Source organism: Falco naumanni, chromosome 5 (assembly GCF_017639655.2).
Source record: "Falco naumanni isolate bFalNau1 chromosome 5, bFalNau1.pat, whole genome shotgun sequence".
NCBI lineage: Eukaryota > Metazoa > Chordata > Aves > Falconiformes > Falconidae > Falco > Falco naumanni.
The window spans coordinates 1129190-1151513 of record NC_054058.1 but is presented as its reverse complement, the minus strand read 5'-3'; the positions used below and the strand labels follow the sequence as shown (position 1 = coordinate 1151513).

Genomic DNA, 22324 nt, shown 5'->3' with positions numbered 1-22324 from the left:
AGGGCCCCCCACGACCGGCTGCAGTACAGGGCAAGGACACGACTGACCCCTCCGCGCTGCAGGGGAGGCACTTGCTCTCTTCTGCTAAACAGAGGTAACAAAATAAAATACAAGGAAACTTTATTTTTCAGTTTTACCAAGGTTTTGCTCTGTTTTTTAACTTTTTTTGTTTTGTTTTATGTCTTCAAGCTGTTTATTAGTGGACAAGTCCGGTCAGTTTTTGTATTAAAAAGGATATTGATGGAGGTAGCTTTGTCTCTGTCCTGGCTTTTGCTTGGTCTTGCCTGCACACTCATCTCAGTAAACAAACTCAAAATAAAATTAAAAACAAAAAACTGGAATTCCAGGTGGAGGCAGCAAGCAATGCAGCCAGGTTCTCCGTGTAACAGACATGGCGCTGTGGCCTCCAGTCACTATATACAGAGTCCATCATACATCCCCCTCTCTCCTAAGCACACTCCTTGCTCCAACGGGCTGGCTGCAGAGGAAGGAGTTTCTTTTCCTCCCAGAGACCTGCACAGCAGCTTCCACGGAGGGAAACAGCACCCAGTCAGGAATGTCAGGCAGAGGGGTAGAGTCTGAACAGGGGAGGGGGGTGGGTGGGGGGTCACTTCAGCTTGGCCGAAAGGTCAACAGCACTGGGCCAGGGACTCACTGCTGCTGGGCCACCTGCAGGGCGAGAGAAGATCATCTGAGACTCAATGGGCTGGTCAATGGTCCCTGGCTCCCCCCAGGGAGCACCCACCCCCCCCGAGGTACCAGAGGGGGTACGTACTTGTTGGGGAGGTGGCGGTGGAGGGGGCTCGCTGCTGCGGTTGGCCAGCCGGCTGAGGATGTTGCGTTCTGACATCTGGAGGCGCACTGCTACAGGTGGGATACGGGCAATGGTGGCAGGCAAACGAGTCACATCGGCCTTCATGTCACTCAAAAGCTCCTCCAGCTGCTTCAGAACTGGCAGAGAAAGGGACATCTGTTCTGAGGAGAAAGGGATGCCCCAGAGGGCGGAGACCAGAGGGGACAGAGATGCTAAACACCTACCCCACCCCTGTTTAACACACGGCATTACCTTTGTGCAGCACAGCATTGGCTGGTTTATTCCCAGCCATTGACTCCTTGGATAGGTGCTGGTGGCTCTCGGCCAGGCATTCCACCTCCGCAAAGCGCGTGTTCAGAGCCATAGATGGGTGAGATGGGTCTTCTGACATGTTCAGATAGGCAGCTCGCCGCAGCTGCTCCTCTATCACCAGTGCTTGCTCCAGGAGCTGCAAGATAGGGCAGTAATGAGAGCAAGTCTTTCATCAGTTGCCTGAAAACCAGCCTGTTTGCTCCCCCAGTCTCCCCTTGATCCAGTTCTCCACTATCTCATGAGGTGAGATTCTGCAGCTGAACCTCCTTCCACCAGCTTCTGTTTATACTGAGTAAAGCCTAAAGAGCCCAAAACAATTAAGGGCTCCAATTAAGCTAGGCCAGGTACACAAGAAAACCAGGCTACATCTAGTTTAACAGACTACCACAAATCCTCTAGGATTCTCATTCCTCCTCAGGTTCTTTTTAAAGACCAAGCTGTCTGCTATTTTACTCTGCCTTTATGGAGCAAAGCAGGTGGAGTTTTTTCTTTGAACCCGAGTGAGAAGTATCCCATGCTACTTATAAGGAAGTCTAAAAACTGTTAAGCCTGTCAGGGAAATTTGGAGAAAACAGTCTGAGTGCTGTTAGTGCAGGACTGATCAGCTGAATTGCCCCACTACACTGAACTGCCCCAAGACTGAGAACAACGTGGCTTGTTTTAGGGTTGGTCTTAAATGGCTCCCAGAACTAAGCCCCCAAACAGGCCGAGGCAGAGACTGAAGGCAATGCATTCACCGCTCCTTACAGCATTTCTGACCACGCCAGTGGGGCTGGCGCACACCAAGCAGATGTTGCAACAGAAACAGCCACTGACCCTTAAGCCTCCTGCAAACCAGTTGTTCAATAAACACCTGGAGAAAGCACTGAACCAAGCTCCGCAGCACCATCTCCAGAGCAAAGGGAGCTCCTATCACACAGCTACTGCATGATCCCAGGAAATAAGTGCTCCCCCCACCAGAAAGCACTGCAGAAGCCTTTGCTTTATCAGAAACTCAAGACAGCAAGCTCTTGTTCTCAGAGGTCCAGCTGGCTGAAAAGGCACTTATCACACTGAAGAGAAATCCTTACCTTAAATCTCCTTGCCAAGAACTTATTCTTTATTTCCAGGAAGTTACCCCTGTTCATCTCACCCTTGAAGGGTTCATTGAGGATGGCGTAACGTGGATCATTCTGAATATCCTGCCAACGGGCATAGCCATGACTGAGATGGGATGAGCTCAGGCAAACAAAGGCAGCGAGAACAAGGGAATACACAGCCCAGGCAGATACAGTTCTCAAGAGGGGGTGGGGAAAGGGGGTGCAGAGAGGGGAGGAACAGAAGCCAAGGAAGAGGAATGACAACTATGTCCTGCTAAGTCTTAACTATGCTGGCAGGAAACTCCTCCTCCCACCATCACTTTCACTCTTGTGAAAGGAGATAAAGCACTCTCTCAGTTAATGTACTCCAGTCAGACCCAGGACTGTCACCTTCATCATAAGTTCATGTACAAGGGGGGAGAACTGGTCCGTCAGGGTAAGGATACTTGATAATCCCAGCAAGAAGCCAGTAGTCGTGACGCCGATGCCAGATCTCGTAGGTCTTCTTTGTGACAGTTGCAGCCCGCTCTTCATTCTGCCACAGGGAGTGGAGTTCTGGAAAGGCAGGACACCCCGTAACAGTTGAAAGTTATTTCACAAACACAAGCAGGGGCACATAAAGAAGCTCAAACATACAGATTTCTCATACCAGTGAAACCGCCATCTGCTATGTTGAACATGAAGCGCTGCTTTACTGCCTTCTTGTGCCTTTCATCTACTGACTCTTTCAGCATCTCTCCATTCTGCAGCATCACCACATCTCTCTTATCGTCATCCTTTTTCTCATCTGTACACACAGGAAATTTTTAGAAAGGACATGGCAGACACCACAGCAAGCTGGACAGACATGGGATCCTTGCAGGAGAGGGGTTAAGGAAGAGAATGGAATTATCGTGACTCGCCTTTTTCATCCAGAGTGATTATAGGAGGTTCAGGGGCATTCTCAATAGGTGCTCTGTCTTCCACTTTCTCCACGTCAGCTGCAGGAGAGAAGGGGAACATGAGACATAGGGGAACATGGCAAATCCAAGGTCTTGTTCTTCAGCCTGTGAAATTTAATACCATTCCCTAACTCCCTGTTCAAAGTCCTGGAAGAGCCCCACTGGTTATCTACATTTACATCTGTTTCTTCAGGATGAATTGCCCAAGCAAAGACAATGCAACTTTAGGAAAGCTTGAGGGGGAGGGGCACATATCACCCTTTAAGGTGTTAAACAACCTCCCCCAGAGATACCTTTGCTTTCTACTTCCATTGGCTCATCTGGTCTTTCCTTCACTTCTGGCTCCTCTACTTTTTTTTCATCTGCTTCTGCAGGGTTCACCGGGGATTTTGCTTCCTGTGGCGGTGTCTCCACAGGCTGGGTGCACTGCTGAGGACAGAAATCAATGAGAAGCGAGGTAAAGCAGTGCCTGGAAAAAGATGATAGTCACAACAGTTTGGAAAGCAAAAATGCACAAAACTGTCAGGCCAATTCTGAGAACCAGAGAGTTCTCTTTAACTATCATTCCAAGAACTCACCTCTGCCTCAGCTGCTGAACAACACGAAGAGGGGGCAGAAACAGAGACATTTGCGTGAGGCAAACAAGCATCCCAACACTCACCTCCATCGGGACCTCTGTTTCAGTAGCAGAGGCACCAAGCTCTTTCTCCGGTTCAGATGACTCTCCTTGCTCCTTAGCACTGGCACCTTCTTCTACCTTTACTCCTTCTTCTGTGTATTCCCCATCCCAGAGCAGCACAGGAGGCAAAAAGAAGAGAAGCTATCAGTAAGGTCTTCCCACACTGTTGCCAAGCACACCTCTCCTCTGCTCCCAGAGATTAAGGCCATCAAAGTATGACCAACATCACTCTCTCAAGATGACCTCCCTTTCCCTGCCCACTACAAATGCTAGGTGCTTCTCAACGACGTCAGCTCATCCGAGGAAAGCTAGTGTCCTCTCTTGCCTTTAAGGGCTTGCACATGTCTTTGGCAGCCCTCCTAACACGAGAGTAAGTTGATCTGCGTCCTCCCCCAGACCCCACCACCACAGATCCGGTGAGGGGAACAGCCAGGATGAGGTCAGGACGCAGAACTGTACAAGAGGGGAGCTCTCACCAGCTGGAGGGACAGGGGCAGGCGTATTGGGCTGCGTGTCCCCTGGTGTTGAAGGAGTTGGAGTTTTCGGAGACGGCGAGCTTGGCTGTGAAAGTTTCTTGTTCTCTTCTATCTCTGCCAGCTCTGGCATACTCCAGCGGCCATTCACATGCTCAAATTCCTGCACCTACACGAGGAGGCGAGAAAGACTTTAACACTGCAGGGGTCGTACAACGCTTGTCCTCAAACCAGAAGAGACAGACCACTTGACATGCAACAAAGGCGTGAAAGGAGAGGTACCTCACTAGTTCAGGACCCTGGTTCAGCTCAGCACTACAAGTTGTACAGAGAGCAAAACCCACATCGCTCTGCTAGGCACCTACCTTTTTGCGTATAAGTGACATGACCCCAATGCGAGTAAGGACATGCTGTCGAGAAAGACCTTCCCGTGGGACCCCATCTGCAAAGGTCTCTGCACCATCAGCTCCAGGTTCACATAAGTGGCGCATGAACAGCGAGACATAAGCCCTGGAGCAGTTAACAGACAAGCAATTAAACTATAAACTGGCTTAGCTGGAGACATGTTATCAGAGCCCTTCCAGTAACATAAGGGAAGTCACCCCAAGACTCCTAACCCACAGGAACACAAGCCCTGGGGTTCCAGGCTGCATCAAGGGAGTTTCCCAACAGAATTACTAGGTGTATAAAGGACACACAGCTGACTCAGGCTTGAGCCCAAAACAACCATAAGCCCAAAAAGGACTCTGGGAGAGTATTCATAACTTGCTTGCATGGCCATGCTACTCCTCTAACAGCATTTGCTTTTTATGACCGATGGGTCAAGTCCAAGGAAGAACAACTAGGAACAACACCCTGGTCTCTCCCAGCTTATACATCAGCCCCTCACTAAAAAATTGAACTAATACATTAAGGAAACGTAGTCTCTAAGGAAGTGCCAGAAAAAGCCCCATTCTTACTCTTCCCCAGAGAGTCTACATGTTGCCCATCTTCCATCCCTGCCTAACGCAGACTCACTTGAACTCTTTCTCTGACTTGCCACGGAGGTCCCGAACAAGCCACTGAGTGGTGAAGGCATCCTGAGGTGGCATTCCATAGCGCATGATAGCATTGAGGAAGGCTTTCCGCTGGCGGGCATTGAAACCCAAGACCTAGAATGGAGAAGACAGATACGGCAAGAGCCATACAGAAGCAGCTGGGATGCAAACACCTACCCTGGTACTACCTACCTCAATGTTCCCTCCCACACGGGCAAGTAAGGGAGGCAGAGGCTTATCCTTATCATTTCTCAGGCCTTTGCGGCTAGGCCGACGAGCTGCTGAAGAGAGAAATGCAGCTAAGGAGGAGAGACAATGCACAGCATATTGTTGTGTGAATATTTCCCTTGCAGAACAGCACCACAAAGTGTATAAATCCCCAAATCAAGCCCCACCTGTTCCCACACTCAGAGAAAGTGACCCAGGAACTCTGGCTTCACCAGAACTTACCTTCAGACCTCTCATCAAAGTCCTCGTCTCCTTCTTCAGAAGCAACTGAATAGTCTGACTGATTATCTGACTGGTCATCCTGCCAGTCTGAAAGAAAAACAGCACGTGAGCCTGAGACGCTACTCCGTCACTTCCCAGCAACACATACTTACACCTATTTCTCCCTCAGGTTCCTGTGGATTTGTACCTCTATCCTCCTGCGAGCCATCGTTGTAGTTAACTTGCTTGCGAATGCGCTTGCCCTTCCCCAGATTCCTGGCCAGATCCTCCTGCTGCTGTTCATAATGGTGACGCAGCAGTTTCTCCCAGTAATCAGGATCCACCGATTCCTCCTGCTTAATGATCTCCCGTTCAACCTCCTCTTCCTCCTGTCAGACAGGTCACAAATTTCAGAGCCCTACGCTCCAAATCCCAACCTGTCTGAGCAGATATATGCCTGCTTGCCCTTAAAAACATCAGAGCTCAGTTTACTTAATGATCCTACTTTGTTCAGCAGAAGATGCTAGCTGACATCTACCTCATACTCACCCCCATCTCCTCTTCACGAACCACATACTGGGCCACCTTGAAGGAGCTGAGATACTCATTCATGCCCTGAAGTTCTGTATCTTCTGTTTCATCCTGGTTCCGATCCAACAGACGCTCAATTGCTTTGTCATCGTAGTGGATGACACTGCTGTCCTCACCTTCTTTGTTATCCCCTGAGGGAAGAGCACAGGCACAGCTGCTGTGTGGATCTCGAGGGACTAGCGAAGGGAAAGCCACCCTAGACCTCTTCGTAGACCTATAGTCAGCACTGTGCCTACAGCCACTTGCTAAACATGGAGACAGACCTCCCCACCTCCTTCAGTTCTACTCCCAGGCACTCACCCCCCTCAGTAGCCTCATCCTTGAAGAGCTCTTCAGTGCCAAATTTGAGAATGTCATCAAGTTCCTGTTTGGACATGGAGCCTGTCTTGGAGCCCAACCCTGGTCTCACTACCAGATGAGTTAGCATCATTTTCTTCTTGGCCACCTGAGTGATACGCTCCTCCACTGAGGCCCTTGTCACAAAGCGGTATATCATCACTTTCTTGTTCTGTCCAATTCTGTGTGCACGACTGAAGGCCTAAAAGAGAGATGTGCTCTGAACAGTCTAGAGTTACACAAGTAGTAGTCTGATACACTCCACCTACCTCCACAAGTTTCCCAGACACCCTCATGTTGGCTCTTAACATTAGCAAAGGCTGGGCCCTGGAAGAACCCTCCACTACTTCACTTCCCATCTCTACCCATCCTCACTGCTCTAGTTTTGCGTATTTCTAGAGGGGAAGTCTCACATTCCTTCACTCCTCATGATAGTTTCATTTCCTCTCTTCCTCAGGATTACTCCATAGTGAGTGGTCTCATTCAGACTCACCTGGATATCATTGTGGGGGTTCCAGTCTGAATCATAGATAATCACAGTATCTGCTGTGGCCAAGTTAATGCCAAGACCCCCAGCTCGAGTCGAAAGCAGAAAGCAGAACTGCTGAGCACCAGGAGCTTAGGTAAAAAGGAGAGAATAAAAGTAATCAAGGGAGAGTGCATTACTCAAACGAGGCTTTGTGTCAGACCCACATCACCTGACAGAGAATCACTACTAATTTAAGATTCCAGGACAGCAACAATAGACTTGGGCCACGACAATTCCGTGTCAACTGCTAAGCACGTACAAGCCAAGTTCTCCGTTTTGCAAAGAAAGCAGGAGACTCCATACCATTGAAGCGATCAATAGCCTCCTGACGCATGTTCCCTGTGATTCCTCCATCAATCCGCTCATATTTGTACCCTTCATGTTCCAAAAAATCTTCTAGAAGGTCCAACATTTTAGTCATCTGCGTAACAGAAAAACACCCCACAGAAGAGTGAGGGTCAAGGGGATACCAGATCAACAAGCTCTTCTCAAAAAAGAATGCCTAGTCTCAAGGTTTTCCTCCCATATACCTGAGAGAATATGAGTACCCTGTGACCTCCTTCCTTGAGGTTCTTCAACATCTTCTGGAGCAGCAACAGCTTTCCAGAGGCTCGAATAAGAGCACTACCGTCATACATGCCATTTGGCATTTTTGGAGCTTCCTGAAAAGAGAAAAGAAAAGGTGTGAAAGGGGTGGGGTGGGATGAGAAAACAGCTTGAAGTGATGTAGCTTGGTCTTAGTCCCTAGCTGCATTGATCAGATGCTGACTCACATCTGGTCATTTAGCTTGGCACAACTGTGCAGCACTAGTTACAGAAAACATCAGTGCTACCCTGTGCCTCTTTTCTCTTGCAATTTGACTCCTAGACTCCCTCTTCTTTCTCATGACTCAGTCCCTACTCTTACTGTCTTCACCATCTTGCATGAGTCACAAGATAGCTCCTACCTGTCACACAAAGGTACTGGAACAGCCTTCCAGCATGTTGGGTTTACATAAAAAACAGGACGAAAGAAAAACAGAAGCAGAAAGAAAGGGAACCCCTCCACGCTTTGCTAGGGAGCTAACTAGCCCCCTGATAACAGCCAGCAGGGAATTTGTTTGTACAGAGTAAGTGACTGGACATACCATAGCAGCTACAGGGAAGAGGTAGGGGTGGTTACAGCATTTCTTCAGATCCATAACAACATTGAGCAAGGAGACTTGGTTACCACCACCCCGTGCATTCAGTGCCTCAAAGTTTCTTGTCAAAATGTATTTATAATATTTCCTGAAAAGAAAAAACCAAACAAACAACTCAGACACCCCTCACGAGAATGACTAACATACTCTCTTGCCAAACTCTGCACAGCTCCTGGCACTACCTGCCAGCTACCCAGGCGCTGCCAGTGGCATTCACCATCTCTTCCTCCCTTACACCAAAGCACAGGAATTAGTCCTCCCTCTGCTACAGTGGCAGCAGGAAAACTTCCTCCAACCCACTGTGCAGAAAGCCCTATAGTGAGGATGAGGCTGTTTCAGCATCCCCTTTGAAACAGCAGGACAGAGCAACATCAGTTCAACAGCAGGTGCTCTCTTCAACCTCACACTCACTTCTGCATGGGGCTCAACTCCACTCTGACAATGAGTTCAGTCTTAGATGGCATATTCTTGAAAACATCAGCTTTGAGACGCCTCAGCATGTGTGGGCCCAGCATGTCATGCAGCTTCTTGATCTGATCTTCCTTGGCAATATCTGCAAACTCTTCTAGGAAGCCCTCCAAGTTACTGCAGAGAAACAGACACTCAGCAAAAGCCACAAAGGAAAAAGAGCAAAAACAACACTGAAGGGGGTAGGAGTGACAAGACAGACAGGCTGACTTGTACTGCAAGACATACTGGAATCTCTCTGGCGTCAGGAAGTTCAGCAGGTGGAACAGTTCTTCCAGGTTGTTCTGCAGGGGAGTTCCTGTAAGCAGCAGCTTGTGCTGGAGGGAGTAACCATTCAGCACACGGAAGAACTGGGAAGTAGAAAGCAGGGAAGAAGTGGTGGAGAAAAAAACCAAACAACACACAAACATGTCAAAGGCTTATTAAGTCATAGGCCTACAAAAAAAATTAACTTATCCTAGGGGAAAAAAAAAGCTGACACCAAGCTAGGGTTCAATTTAGATCACATCAGCTGTTTGGACAAGAGCTCCAAGTATTCACATTCCAGTCAGGGTCACTAGACTGATCTCATTTGGATCATTGCTCTGCATAGCTAAAACACAACTACAGCACATCCTACCAGCACCTGATGATGGCTTGTAGGTTTCCTCTGCTCTTCTAAGTTACAAGCTCTTTCAAGACCACCAATCATTTCCAGTCTGCTATACTATGTATTTTTTCTTGCTAAATTAGCGTTCCACATTCCTACAACTACTCTGCCTTGAGAATTCTAGAAATAGCTAAGTCACTCTTCCTATTCATATCAATCCTGGCAATCTTCCAGAGCTGTGAGCAAGCTGAGGAGAAAGAGAGCTTAGGGTTTGCCAATGTGCCTTTAAGATAATTTGTGCTGGTTTTCACAACAATGAAGTAATTCCAGGCAGAGGGAGTGAACAGTTAAAAGTACTGAATTGAAAGACACAAACGTACCATGTTCACCAGCACAAACTGACAATAAAGCAGTAATTTATTTGTGAGCTCAGCGATTTCTTTGCTTATTTTACACTTAACATGACACCAGGTCAAACTTAATGGAAGTAGCTTTTACTATATGACAAACAAGAAAAAACAAACACAAAACATATGAGAAACCCACCATGAGTTATGGCTTGGCTATCACACCAGAAGGATCCTTCTAGTGGCCTGCATGGGGATTTATCTCTACTTTGTTACAGGCAGAAAAACATTCTCAGTTTGAAATCAAATATGGAAGTTAGTAATTATATCTGCAAAACTTTAGTAGATAACCAGAATCTGTCAAGAAGCATCTGACCCTTCTTCCAGCTAAACACCTGAAACCTGTCCTTACAAGACAGGAAGCTGCTCTAGAAAAAGGCACATTTAATGGTCTTGGTGGATAACTGATTGTAACTGTTAGTCATAGTGTAACCTTCAGCCTTTACATCCTTTTTCAATTAATAGTAAGCACTCATTACTACTTCCAATAATGTCAACACCGAGCATAGAACGGCATCCAGTCTTAGTGCCTACAATAAGAAGAGATCTGCAAACTGGACTACAAGCACAGCCGTAATGTCATGGAAAGATGCCTCATACAAAGACACAAAAAGCTTTAAAAAAAAGAAATCAAGAGACAATTTTGTCTTGCGCAGTCTCCAAGGACCTATAAAACCAGGATTTCCAGTAACAATTGTTTTTAGTGTACCAACCACTAGAACCCAGCTGAAGACAGACAAATCAATACCTGAATTAAGGCAGCATAAGGGCTTAAGGAGGAGCTGGATTAAGAAAGTACAGTCAACTCTACTGAATTCAAACAGGCTTAGTTAAGGTGCAGCCTCAATATAAAAGCAGCTACGTGGCTTTCAGCATCTACCCAGGTGTTTTTGAACACCTCTGCCCACCTCTCCCATTTCTGCGAGTTCTGCTACAGAGCTGGGTGAATACAGAGCAAGCCTACTCTGGAAGCAGGGCAATTTTTGCTCGTGTAGCTTGTTTTACGCTCAGTACGGTAAACCTTTCCAGAACAGAGGTGGTGCAGATATATGATCTGCTTTCAGAGAAGCCAGGTTCTATTTGAGAGCAACAACCACCACCAGGTTTTTCTGTTTTCCAGTGTACACCAATTGCCAATTCACCCAGAGAGAAAGCCATTTTAATCAGTGACATGTATAAAAGTGAAGTCGTTGCCAGTGATAATCAATCTCCAAGTGAAGGCTGTTTATTTTTTTCCCCCAATAACAAATCAAATTTACTACTGAACAAATGACTAAGAGTTGGCAGACAAACTCATGCGCTTAGGAGCTGCTATCTGAACACTCTCTGTCCATTCCCCCCTGCAACACATGCCACACCTAGAAACCACCGATGCTTCTCTGTACCTTCGACTGATTGTTCTTCAGTCTGTGAGCTTCATCCACAATGAGACAGGCCCAGTCGATAGAGCCTAGTATGGCCATATCAATTGTGATTAGTTCATAGGAGGTGAGAAGCACGTGGAACTTCACAGCCGCCTCCTTCTGCAAAGGAAAAGGATGAACAGGGTAACAGGATAGGGGAATGCCACAGGACAAAAGCAGAAGATACATCAAGTTATTCTGACGAGCCCTGGTCAAACAGCACATCAAAAAATTTTCATACCAAGTTTCCCGTCACAAGATTCAAAATGCTATCCAAACCGTTCCAGTCTTTTAATCCCCCATTACTCTCTTAACACATCTAAGTCTCCTCAGCCCCCTCAGTACCCATTACTTCTGAACAGTTGCCAAATATTCTAACAGAGAAGTTTAACAAACAAGCAGCAAATGGAGGCACGTTAGAAAAATGAGATTTGAAGCAGAGTGGCTCATCAAAAAGTCAGCTAAGACTTAAAAAGATAAGCAGTTTATCATGGAACTTTAAATTACTGCTAGTACTTAAGGCAGCTCAATTTCAAGGGAAGCAAAGGATTCTTATCTGTCACCGGAAAAGCTTTGAGCTCCCATCTTGCTTTCACTGGGAAGACTGAAGTTCTACAAGAACTAGCCACCTAGATCAGGCTCTTCCTTCCTGTCAGCCAGTTCCTCAGAAGATTAAAAAGTTCATGCTTTTTTGGTATGTTTGTCCTTCTCATACAGTAGCGATTCTGACATTGACTTAGATCTGTAGAAATGATGCACAACTTCACTGATTAAGTAGAAGAGATAGAGGGACTTGCCTACAGTCATTACCTTAGTTAACTCTTTTTCCAGAGCTAAATTAGTTCAGACTGTTTAAACACCTACTAGTCTAGAGCAGGAGCCTAAACACCCACTACTCAGCAATTTGCAGTTATTTCCCCCTGGAAACTGCAAGTATAATCAGTTCCTAGGGACATCAGAGTATCTGAACCTCAACTGCCAAAAGCCAGTCTGGTGCATCTGTTCCTTCAGTTCAGGTTTGCATTACAGCAGAGTTCTGTACCTTCATTCTGGATGCTTTTTTGCCTCCACGTATGGCATTATCCTCAAAAGTGAACTCGTTCTCACGGATGATGGCCCGGCTGTCTTTGTCCCCCACATAGGTCACTACATACATATCTGGGGCCCACATCTCAAATTCTCGCTCCCAGTTGATGATTGTGGACAGCGGGGCACTCACCAAGAAGGGACCCTTTGAGTGGCCCTACAAACAGAGTTGGTAAGAGCATCAGACGAATGCAACCACTAACACAGGCAGAATCTCTCTGGGTAGTGATCTCCCAGCTCTCACCTCTTTGTATAAGGAATACAGGAACACAGCTGTCTGCACAGTCTTTCCCAGACCCATTTCATCAGCCAAGATTGTATCTGTGCCCTGAGCCCAAGAGAAGCGCAGCCAGTTCAGTCCTTCCAGTTGGTAGGGGTGCAAGGTCCCCCCTGTTACATCGAGGTACTCCGGTTGCCGGTCATATTTCACTGTGGGCTACAGCAGAAAAAGGAAGAGTTAAGATCATTTACCACAGCTAGACAGCTACCAGACTCCTCTTCCTAGTCACCCATATATTCCCTAGTGCAGGTGAAACTTCACGTGACAACCAGACTAGCACCAGACAAAATTCCCAAATGGCCAAAAGGCATCCACCAGAAAGTTTTGTGCATTTTTGTTTGGTTGGTTTGGTTTTTTTTTAATAAAACTCTTTTACCAAGAGCCAGTCAGTGTCAGACCTGACAGACAAGACAGACCTTTGTCTGAAGGCTCCATAACCCACTGGCTCTTTGGGCCAGGAAGGACCTCTAAATCACACGCTTTTCACTCTTCAGCTTCCTATTCACCTGCTCCCTCCCCAAAATAAGCAGCTGTATCAGATGGCTCCTAAGCAATAAACAGTAACTTACATCTACTGTGGGAGTCTCAGGGGGCCTTTCCAGTTTCCGCATCTTCACTTTCTTTAACTTCTTACCAGGCCTGCCCTCTTCACCTCTCATCAGCTCCCTTTGCAGAGACAGTCCCAAGAATGTGCAAGTTTAGTGGCTTTTGTAACAGATCAAAGAAAAACTATTGCCAAGAGTAGGAGGGCAATCACCCAACCCAAACAGGCTCAACAGAACAGGGCTGGAACCCTCATGAACTGGCAGAGACACACAAGGTCCCTGCCCAAAGGAGTAAGGAATCAGCAACAAGATACTGCTTGGCTATCTCCATATATTAATCCAGCCAGTGCTAGGAGCTGACACACTCCAGTATTTTCTCTTGAGGCAAGGGAAAGGAGCACAACCTCTAGACACTCCTCTTACCTGTGATTCCAGTAGGCTTGCTTGTAGAGGTCATAATCTTGGATATCCACATCTTCGCTTTCCCAGGATGCCTGGTCATAGGGTAGGTCTCTCCATTTAATCAAATAGTGGACGTTTCCCTTCTTATCCACACTGTTGAAGAAACCAGTAAGTCTTAAGCATGGTGAAATGACAGTGTTCACCCAATCCCCTCAAACGGGAGGGAAGGAAAAGATCCCTTAACGAAGCAACAGAAACAGAACGTCGTTTGTCATCCCAACAACAGAGCTCCCACTGTTTCTCCCAGTCATATCGCACTTGGTTCATCCACTCTCCCTTAACCCTGGACTTCAGATCTTTGTCGAAAATCCTCTTTGCTACTCCCCCTACCTATGATTAAGGATCCTGTGGATCATCATCCACTCAGGCTTGATCCCGTATCTATAGAAGCGCTCCTCCATCTCAGCATATTTGGGATCCTTGTTTTTTCTCTTCCGGCTTTTCTCCTCTTCCCCTCCGAAGTCCCCTGAGGGTGGCTCATCCATATCATTTTTGCGTTGATAGTTACGAAACATGACCTGGCAGTGCAGCTCCAGCTGGAGTCAGGACAGAAGCAGTTAGTAGGTGTTTTCCCCTCAGCTATCCGAAGTATCTCCCCCCACAACTATCCACCCTTATGACACTGTTGAGTCCTCCACTCACCTGCAACTCCGACACCCAAGAGCAGTGCCAGTAGGACATGCCCTGCCATTTGACAAAGAACTGCCTTTCAGGCCGACCCTCCAGCGGCTTAGGGGGAGGAGCATTAGGGTCTGCATCAGGTGGACGTGGTGGCGGGGGGCCAACTGGGGGCTGACCCCATTTCCAGATCAAGATCTTCTGCACCTTTCCTTTTAAAGCTGGGCACTGAAAAGTTATTAACAGAGCCTGTTACATCAGAGGGTACACATTCTAACACGCAAGTGCTGAGGAGCAGAAACACACAGCTGCAGCTCTCTTCCTTAGTTATAGCTTTACTGCGCAGATGGAATTTGCTTTTTGGACTTGGAAGCCTTCATCCCCTTATCTCCAGTGTTTCTTGAGCTTTCTCCAGTTTGCCTTTTTTTCTAGGACTCACAAACACCAAACTAAATTCAGCAGCTCAATTTAGTTGTCTCCCCAGGGCCACACCAATTCAGGAATTCTACATGAAACAAATTGCTAGGCTTGATGAACCCAGTAATCCGTCCCACCCCAACTCCACTGGAAGTTTGTACAGGAAGTATTTTGCTGTAGAACTATCAGCCCAGTACAGGGATGTATCCTGAAGCAGCCTTTTTACTCGTCATCTTAAAAGTCCTTATCACTCAATGAAAGCACCTAACACTGTTTCCAATGCTTCATTTCAAGAACTTCCTGGAAAAGTGTGACATTTTTCAAAACCATCTACTAGGAAAGGGCTTGGTGTTACAGAGCTAGCAGTCCAAAAAAACCTGTTTGGCTCAGCATCAGTTTAAAGTATTTTTTTTAAGCACTGAATTTGATTGCAGTCATTCTCCTGTTACTACATATGTACAGGATCCGAGAAAATTGAGCCTTGGCATCCTGGATCCAAAACTGTCCAACTGCTCTGCACGTGGGCAAAACCCATGAGACTCAATGGCTTTAATCCTGTCCCTTTCTGCTGTCTGGAAGAAGCAGCCAACTGACAAGGCGCAATCCAGCTACAAGCCAGGCCTTGACGTTTTATGACAAAAGTGTGAGAGGAGATAGTCTCTGGAGAAGACTGTTTCTGAGAAAAGATGATGATCCAAAGGGATTAGATCTATCATCTCTTGTAGCGATAGGAGAACAGTACTAGCAGAAACTCACAGTGCAGCGAGGACATAGCCACTCTCCATTGGGAATCTCTGGCAATGGGGGATTCAGACAGTGGATGTGATAGGATGAAGGACAGGCATCACAGCACAGCAGCTCTCCTCCATCCTTGCAGACTCTACAGAACTCCATATGGTGGTCATCCTCTTCCTCAGCATCCCCCACAACATCCTCCAGGATTTCCTCACCTTCAGAGTTATCCTCCTTTGCTTCCCACTGAATACCCTCTTTTTCCTATAGGAGAGGGAAATCAGAAAACCAAAGTCACATTATTTTATTACCGCAGAAGAGCAGCCCCAGGTCACTTGACACCCTCCTCCGTGATCTCTTTCTCACACAGTCTGGGTGAACCCAGTACTCACACAGTGCGGGCAGCTCCATTTGCCCTCTGGGGCTTTCTCCATGTCTGGGTCCAGGCAAACCATGTGGTAGGCACGAGGGCAGGTATCACACAGAATAATCTCTCCACCCTGCTGGCATACCTCACAGTAGTCCTGGTGATCAGTCTCGTAGCCATCCACAGCCACTGTGGAGTCCTCCTCACCTGCAGAGGGTGGTGAGGAGTTACAGCAGTACAAGCCACAGGTACAGGCTTCCTACAGCAAGGGAGGGCACTCTCCCAACAGCCTGCATAGTAATACAGAGATCCAGAATCCAAAACTCTTGCTCTATCTAAGTAAACAAGGCAAGAATCAAGAGCTGGAACAGGAGTAAAACAAGACCCGTAAAACTGTGCCTCCTTCCACCCATTAAATTAAAGGTGTAGTTGAGGCCAGGAAAACTCAGTACTGCCTGTTGCCCTACCAAGGTGCAAAAGAACTCCTCAAAACCCTTTCCTTATTACAAGTAGTATCAGGTTCTTCCTCCGTGAGGAGTTCCCCTCCCTCAAGTACGCTGTTAAATATGCAAATTCTGCACATACATTCCCCTAATCTTTCTACATGCTGTACTTCTGTCTCCAACTGACAGCAAACATCAATACCTTTCTTTTTCTTTTTCCCAGCTTTGAGTTTTTTGCGACTGCGGCTACTACGGCTTGTAGATCCATCTGAAACAGAGTAGCTGTTGATGCTGGCATCATCAAAGTCTGACTCCACATCCAGATCATCATCTTCACTCTGTGATAGGCAAGAAAAAAAACCAGCTATACTACTTCAGGCACATGTGTTGAGGGTGGCAGACACATCCTAGCATCTTTAGCACATCACCAGCTCTTTAGAAGGTCAAGAAAGGAGTTCTTAAAAGATCACTTACTGATGACCTTTTACGCTTGGAACCAAATCCTCCCAGTTTGATCTTCAAAGGTGCCACCTTCTTTGTTTTAGGTTTCTTGATATCAGGAATACGAGGACTGGCCTTTGGCTTCCGCCGGGCATTGGGTCCTGGGAACAGAGAAGCCTGGGAGTCAGAAAGACTACTGCCTTGACACCCTCGCCTTCTGCCATCCTGCCAGATTCTTCATCTCACCTTTGCCCTCCTTTGTCTTGGCTTTCCTGAGCGGCACATCTACAGGGGGCTGCGGCAGGACAGCATCCACATTTGTCACCATGCTTTCCACCACTGCAACAGCTGCAGCTGCAGCAGCTGCCACAGATGCACCTGAACTCCCCTTGAAGGGGTTGTTCGTGCTAAACTCCCTCCATTTGGCTCCCAGTACCATCATCATCTTCGACACTGCTATTTTAGGGTTCTTGGCTGCAATAAGTGGCCTGTGTACAGTTAAGGAAGGAAGAGTTACCCAACCACACTGAAATCTAGATCATTATTCTGCCCCTCCACCACTCTGCTCAGCACCTCTAGCTCAAACTACATTCCTTTCTAATCTTTGATCTCAAGAGCCAATGAATCTCTCCACTCCCATCCCTCACCTTGTGGAGGATGCAAATGCTCAGGGGCTTGGAAAGTGAGACAGAATTTAGCATACTAGGGAAGAAAGGGGACTGGGAGTGAGAACTTGCATCATCTCAATCACTGAAAACAAAAGGGATGCGCATCAATTATTTTACTGTTGCTTCAGTTTTTGCTCTAGGTAGGACGCTTGTCTCTAATGTGCCTCGATGTTCCAAAAACAAGGAACCTAGTCTTTGCCTCATGCCATTTTTTTTCCCACTCCAACATCCTTCCAAGTGCAGGCTTGCACTTCACCTGACAAACTGGCTGAAAGCTTTGTAATTGGTGAGAGTGCGATAATCCTCCTCTGTGAAGACATGATCAATATCCTCCATGCCCCAGTCTTCAAGAAGCTGAGCAGATGACTTCGGCTCCTGTGCAAAGAGAATCACAGCAACTCTGAGAACCAGCTCTAGTTCTGCTCTAGGAAAGAGCAGACCTTCCACACATCTACAAATGACCCAATGAGTCAGGACAGAGGGGCTTTTTTCCCCCACCATCAACTTATCACTGCCATAAGACATAGTCTTGATAGAAGATCAGTGGGGGAGGGAAAAGTCTTTGGATTCAACATATGTGACAGGTGTGTTTAAGGCAGGAGAGGAGAAGGGATGCAAGGTGGGAAAATGGTCAAGTCAAACAGGTCCAGTGGAGGAGAAGGAGAGTGAACAGCCCCAACTCCATGTGCTATCACAAATGCAGAGCACAATGATCCCAAAAATCAGATACATGGGAATGAGAACCAGGCAGGCAGGCAGCAGCACAGCTTCTCACCTTTGAGTCATCGTCTTCTTCCTCTTCCTCCTCCTCCTCCTTGCGCTTGGCTTTGTTTTTCTTTTCCTTCTTGGGCCCTAATTTCTTCTTTTTCTTCTTTCCAGGAGTGTAGTCACTGCCCTCACTGTCAGAGCGCAGAACCTCCTCCTCTTCCTCCACAAACTCATTCCCCTCACCAGAGCTGTCCCCCAGCTGGGGAGGGAGGGAGAGAGAAGATCAGGCAGCTGTGAGGAAATACCCTGGATAAGCACTAAACGCCACACTCTTCCCAAGCTCTGGAGGGTTCATACAACGGATTGCTGCTGTAGGACAACTACAGTAATCACCCTCACCCCCTATATCCACATGTTAAGAGTGTGACCTTAGGCATCCTTTCCCTTACCTCCTTCTTCTGACGCTTGCTGAGTTTGGGCACTTTGGGTTCCTTCAGTTTCTTGGGCTTCTTCTTCTTCTTGATTTTGGGTGTCTCAGCCTCTGACAGAAGCTCTTCTTCTGGCTCTTCTTCAGGCTCTGGTGGGGAAGTGGCAACATGTCTTATTCAAACCCCATCTGTCCACTACAGCATAGCCCACTTCTCACAGAGATTACCCAACTTGTCTACTTCTTGCTACACACAAACACAGAAGCATTTACAACCGTTTACTCTGTTACTGTTCACAACAAATACTAGGAAATCATGTCAGAAGTTATCACTGCACAGGATCTTCCCCCCTGAGCCCCAAACACCACCCATTTCTACAATATTCCTTCTCCAAGCAGAGCTGGCGCTGATCTTGGGGACCAGAAATTTGCCATAACCAATGACAAGGTGAAAGAGCATGGAATACATGTCCACATCCAAAGAAGCAAAACGTTGGATACATTTGAAAACCCGACAAGGATACTGTTTCGGTCCATGAGTCTTCAGGGAAGAGACCACAATCAGGTAGCCTCCTCAGCAGTACAGAGCATCCTACAGCCCCGTGCAAAACACAGGCCGGTAAGCCACAGCTTGTCCTCCTCCATAGAAAAGTTGTTACTCAGCAACTCTATTCCGATCCAGATTTGACACAACCTTCCCCAGCCCCTCCCCCCGCACCAACAGCTAGCGAGCTCACTGCCCAGGCAGAGGAAGGCATGCCAGCTCCCCACCGCCGCCTGCTCCATCTGCGCACCCCCCCTTGCCTGCCTGCCCCCCGGCCCCAGCCAGCCCTCCCCTTTGTGGCAGGCTGCGGAGCCTGCCCTCCCCTGCCGCCCCGCCCCCCGCACACAGCCAGAGTCCTCCTTCTCCCTCCAAGGGAAAATGGCCTCCTGACCACAGGAGCTGGGCAGGATGGAGAAAGCCACTGGCCAGAGGAGCTACCGCAGCCAGGGGTGGCGCGGCAGAGGTTGAGCTCTCTGAACCCGGGGTCCTGTGCCTGGCCCCTGCCATATTCCCAACCGACGGATGTCTCTTCACTCCCACAGTCCTGCCACACCAAGTCCTTCAAGGACCCCACCTCTTCTCCTCCCTCAAGGTCTGATATGGAGCCTCTAATGTCCCATCCTTTCCAACACATTACCTAAAGCTCTCCAATTTGCAGGGATTTAAACACTTTTCTCCACCAAGACTTTCCTTACAAGGTTTACTGACAGTCCCCTTCTGCCTAGTGTTTCAGAGGTGCCAGAAACCCTGGAGTCAAAGCCTAAGAAAAAATGCCAACCAAACAAAACCACTAAAAGCCCACAACACCATTTTCCCTTTCCAGCTGCAACATTTCTCTTCTACAAGAATACAACACTACAGCATGAGTTAGTAGGAGCACTCAAACTTCTCTTACAATCCAGCACATCAGGATAGACATTATTCCTTCCCACAAGGAAGCAGAGAATCCAGATGTAGGTGCAGAACAACTCATCAACAACAGCAGCAGCAACAACAGAAAACCCAAAACAGAAGAGCGTCCAGGGCTCTAAAGTCTCAAGTCGATGATAAGGATGCAAACACGAGGGAAAAGGTAAGGTGCAAAGACTACAACAAAAGCAAAGGTGAGCAAGCAGCAGGGAGAGAGAACCACAAGAAACCTCAGTAATTGGGTGTGGTGATGAAGGAAAGTGGGTCACGCAACAGCCCAGGGCAGTTTGCTCTGGACGTCAGTCGGTCTGAGTTCCCAGACGAAAGCAAGCCAGGCACCCTGCCCTTTCACTTGCTACCCCCTTCCCCCTCCCCATTCACGAAATATGAAACTCACAGGCATTTTGGTACCCTGTCAGCCTCGGGCGCTCTGCCTCCACCCCTTACATCTCCTCAAAGCACAGGCCCTGACAACCTGCAACGGCTCGGAACAGTCAGCTCCACCTGACACAAAGTCACAAGCCTTGCGCTTTAAAGTAACCCTAGGACTCAGACATCAAAATAAAAAATGAACATGTGACTCGTAGTAAAAATAAATAAATATATCGCATTCCCCAGCACATCGCGCATTTCCCGCACTGAGCTCGAGAGCGGCACTGCCCTGTCACAGGCCTGCCCCGCGGGCTCGCTGTACCTGGGTGCTGGGGGATAGCGTTATTCAACAGGATCTCCATCTCATCGTCATCGCTGCCCCCTGAGCATGGGGATGGAGATCCAATGGCCGACGCCATGTCCTCCAATCTGGGGGAGGCCTGGACTTATACAGGGTGTCGTCTTCTTGCCAGCCAAGCCAGTGCTTCAATGAAAAAGAGAAAGTTACAGCAGACCTGAACTCCGTTTTCCCAAGCAATAGTGCTACCCAGAGGATCTGTGAGAAAGCTTAGGCAGCAACTTTACTGGATTTGGAGCCTGCGGATCATAGAAAGAGTGGCGGCAAGTATCAGCTTAGAGTTGTGATGAAGCAGGCTCTGAAGACACCAGATATTAAACTGAGTCAGCAGCTCATCCCTGGCGAGGCAGCCAGCACAGCTGTCCTGAGGAAAATCCTCCTGGCCCTGCAGCCGGGCGCCCTCGCTCAGTGCTGCCCACGGCCGGGCCAGGGCAGCGAGGCAGGGCAGGCGGCCGGGCTCGCCAGGGACACCCGCGGGAGGCTGTCAGCCGGCGCCCGGCGGGGCGGACAGCGGCGGGGCTGGGGGCACCGGCGGCCCCCAACCCACCCGAACTCGGCGGGCCCACGGCGCCCTGCCACCGCCGCGGCCGGAGCGGGAGGCAGGGAGGCCGGGAGGCCGGCCGCCGCCTCCTCCGCTGGCAGAGGCCCCACACAAAAGGCAGGGCCGGCTCGGCAGCCCCGCTCGGCTGCCCGCCGCCCCCGCCCGGAGCGGGGCTGCACGGCGCGGGGCGGGGGCGGCGGGGGGGGTACCGGCTCCGAGGCGGGGGCGCGGGGCGGGGCCGGGGAAGTCCGGCTCGCGTGCGGCTGACGGGCCGCCCCCCCCGGGCCAGGCGGCGGCCGGGGCGGCGGGCGCGGCCGCTCCGCGCCGTGGGGGCGCGGGAAGGTCCTGCAGGGCGGCTGGGCAGGGGCACGGCGGGGCCGGAGCTGCGGCCCCGGGGGGCGGCAGCGCGGCCGGCGGATGGGGGAGCCGGCCGGCAGGGACCCCCCAAGAGGCGGCGGCAAGGCCCTACCCGCCCTCGTTCCCCTCCCGGCTTCCTCACCCGGTTCCAGACCCTCAGCTCCTCTCTCTCGCTGTCGCTGCTGAAGGGAAAATGGCTCCCGCCCCGGCACCGCCTCTTAAAGGGGAAAAAAACCCGGCCAGGCCCCGCCCCGCTCCCGCCTCCATCCCATAATATGCCCCGGGACCCCAGCAACAGACCCTGCCCCCATCTCCCCAGCAACCCCCCCCCAACCCGAGACATCCCATAATACTCACCCTCCCCTCAGAACTTCCCACTCACTGCCCGGCCTGGCATCCCATAATAATAACCCCCCCCGCAGGGAACATCCCATAATACGGCCCCCACCGCCGAGAAACATCCCATAATACTCCCCACGCTCGCACCCCTTCGCTCCGGCATCCCATAATACTTCCTCCCCCCCTTCCCGCACCCGGGACCCCGCGCCGGGGCAGGGCGCCCCCTGCGGCGCGGCCCCTCGCCCTGCCATCCCATAATAGGCACGTCCCTCCCGCGGCGGGGGGGGGCGGCACACTGTAGTAACCCCCAGAACATCCCATAATAGTCACACCCGGGACGCACATCCCATAATACTCCTCCCTTCCCCCCCCCCCCTCCCAGGCAGGCATCCCATAATAGTCGCCGGGAGCCACCGTCCAGGTCCAGCCAGGCATCCCATAA

At 49.3% G+C, this 22324-nt stretch overlaps 1 protein-coding gene and 1 non-coding gene across 11 annotated transcripts; both read right to left on the bottom strand.

The window, feature by feature from the left end:
• Window positions 1-103: 103 nt before the first annotated feature.
• On the bottom strand, window positions 104-21923 carry CHD4 (chromodomain helicase DNA binding protein 4). 10 transcript variants are annotated; one of them, XM_040594551.1, is made up of 40 exons: window positions 21901-21923; window positions 20610-20771; window positions 18485-18612; window positions 18103-18294; window positions 17584-17702; window positions 16906-17147; window positions 16693-16820; window positions 16421-16556; window positions 15801-15982; window positions 15433-15672; window positions 14284-14487; window positions 13972-14177; window positions 13603-13734; window positions 13204-13300; window positions 12599-12790; window positions 12311-12511; window positions 11251-11388; window positions 9098-9219; window positions 8813-8986; window positions 8348-8489; window positions 7751-7882; window positions 7524-7641; window positions 7185-7309; window positions 6656-6893; window positions 6314-6486; window positions 5973-6153; window positions 5786-5896; window positions 5528-5634; window positions 5316-5449; window positions 4664-4808; window positions 4302-4467; window positions 3808-3917; window positions 3440-3575; window positions 3108-3185; window positions 2855-2992; window positions 2652-2760; window positions 2197-2329; window positions 1067-1262; window positions 776-951; window positions 104-669 (listed from the first exon to the last, which is right to left on the bottom strand). In XM_040594551.1, the coding sequence occupies exons 2-40, from the start codon at window positions 20704-20706 to the stop codon at window positions 652-654; spliced, it is 5796 nt and encodes a 1931-aa protein (XP_040450485.1). In that variant the 5' UTR covers window positions 20707-20771; window positions 21901-21923; the 3' UTR covers window positions 104-651. The 10 variants fall into 10 exon arrangements, with proteins under 10 accessions (XP_040450485.1, XP_040450484.1, XP_040450487.1 ...); XM_040594550.1 differs by lacking the exon at window positions 21901-21923 and adding an exon at window positions 21686-21808; XM_040594553.1 differs by lacking the exon at window positions 21901-21923 and adding an exon at window positions 21686-21808 and having other exon boundaries at window positions 3440-3572.
• LOC121089693 lies at window positions 4136-4274 on the bottom strand. The gene has a single exon (XR_005828320.1).
• Window positions 21924-22324: the final 401 nt, after the last annotated feature.

Coding starts and splice junctions, on each gene's coding strand:
- CHD4 (XM_040594551.1), bottom strand. CDS start 20,706: ATGGCGTCGGCCATTGGATCTCCATCCCCATGCTCAGGGGGCAGCGAT. Junction 18,613..20,609: donor CGCTATCCCCCAGCACCCAG/GTACAGCGAGCC, acceptor CTTCCCCACCAG/AGCCTGAAGAAGAGCCAGAA. Junction 6,154..6,313: donor TTCGTGAAGAGGAGATGGGG/GTGAGTATGAGG, acceptor CCTGTCTGACAG/GAGGAAGAGGAGGTTGAACG.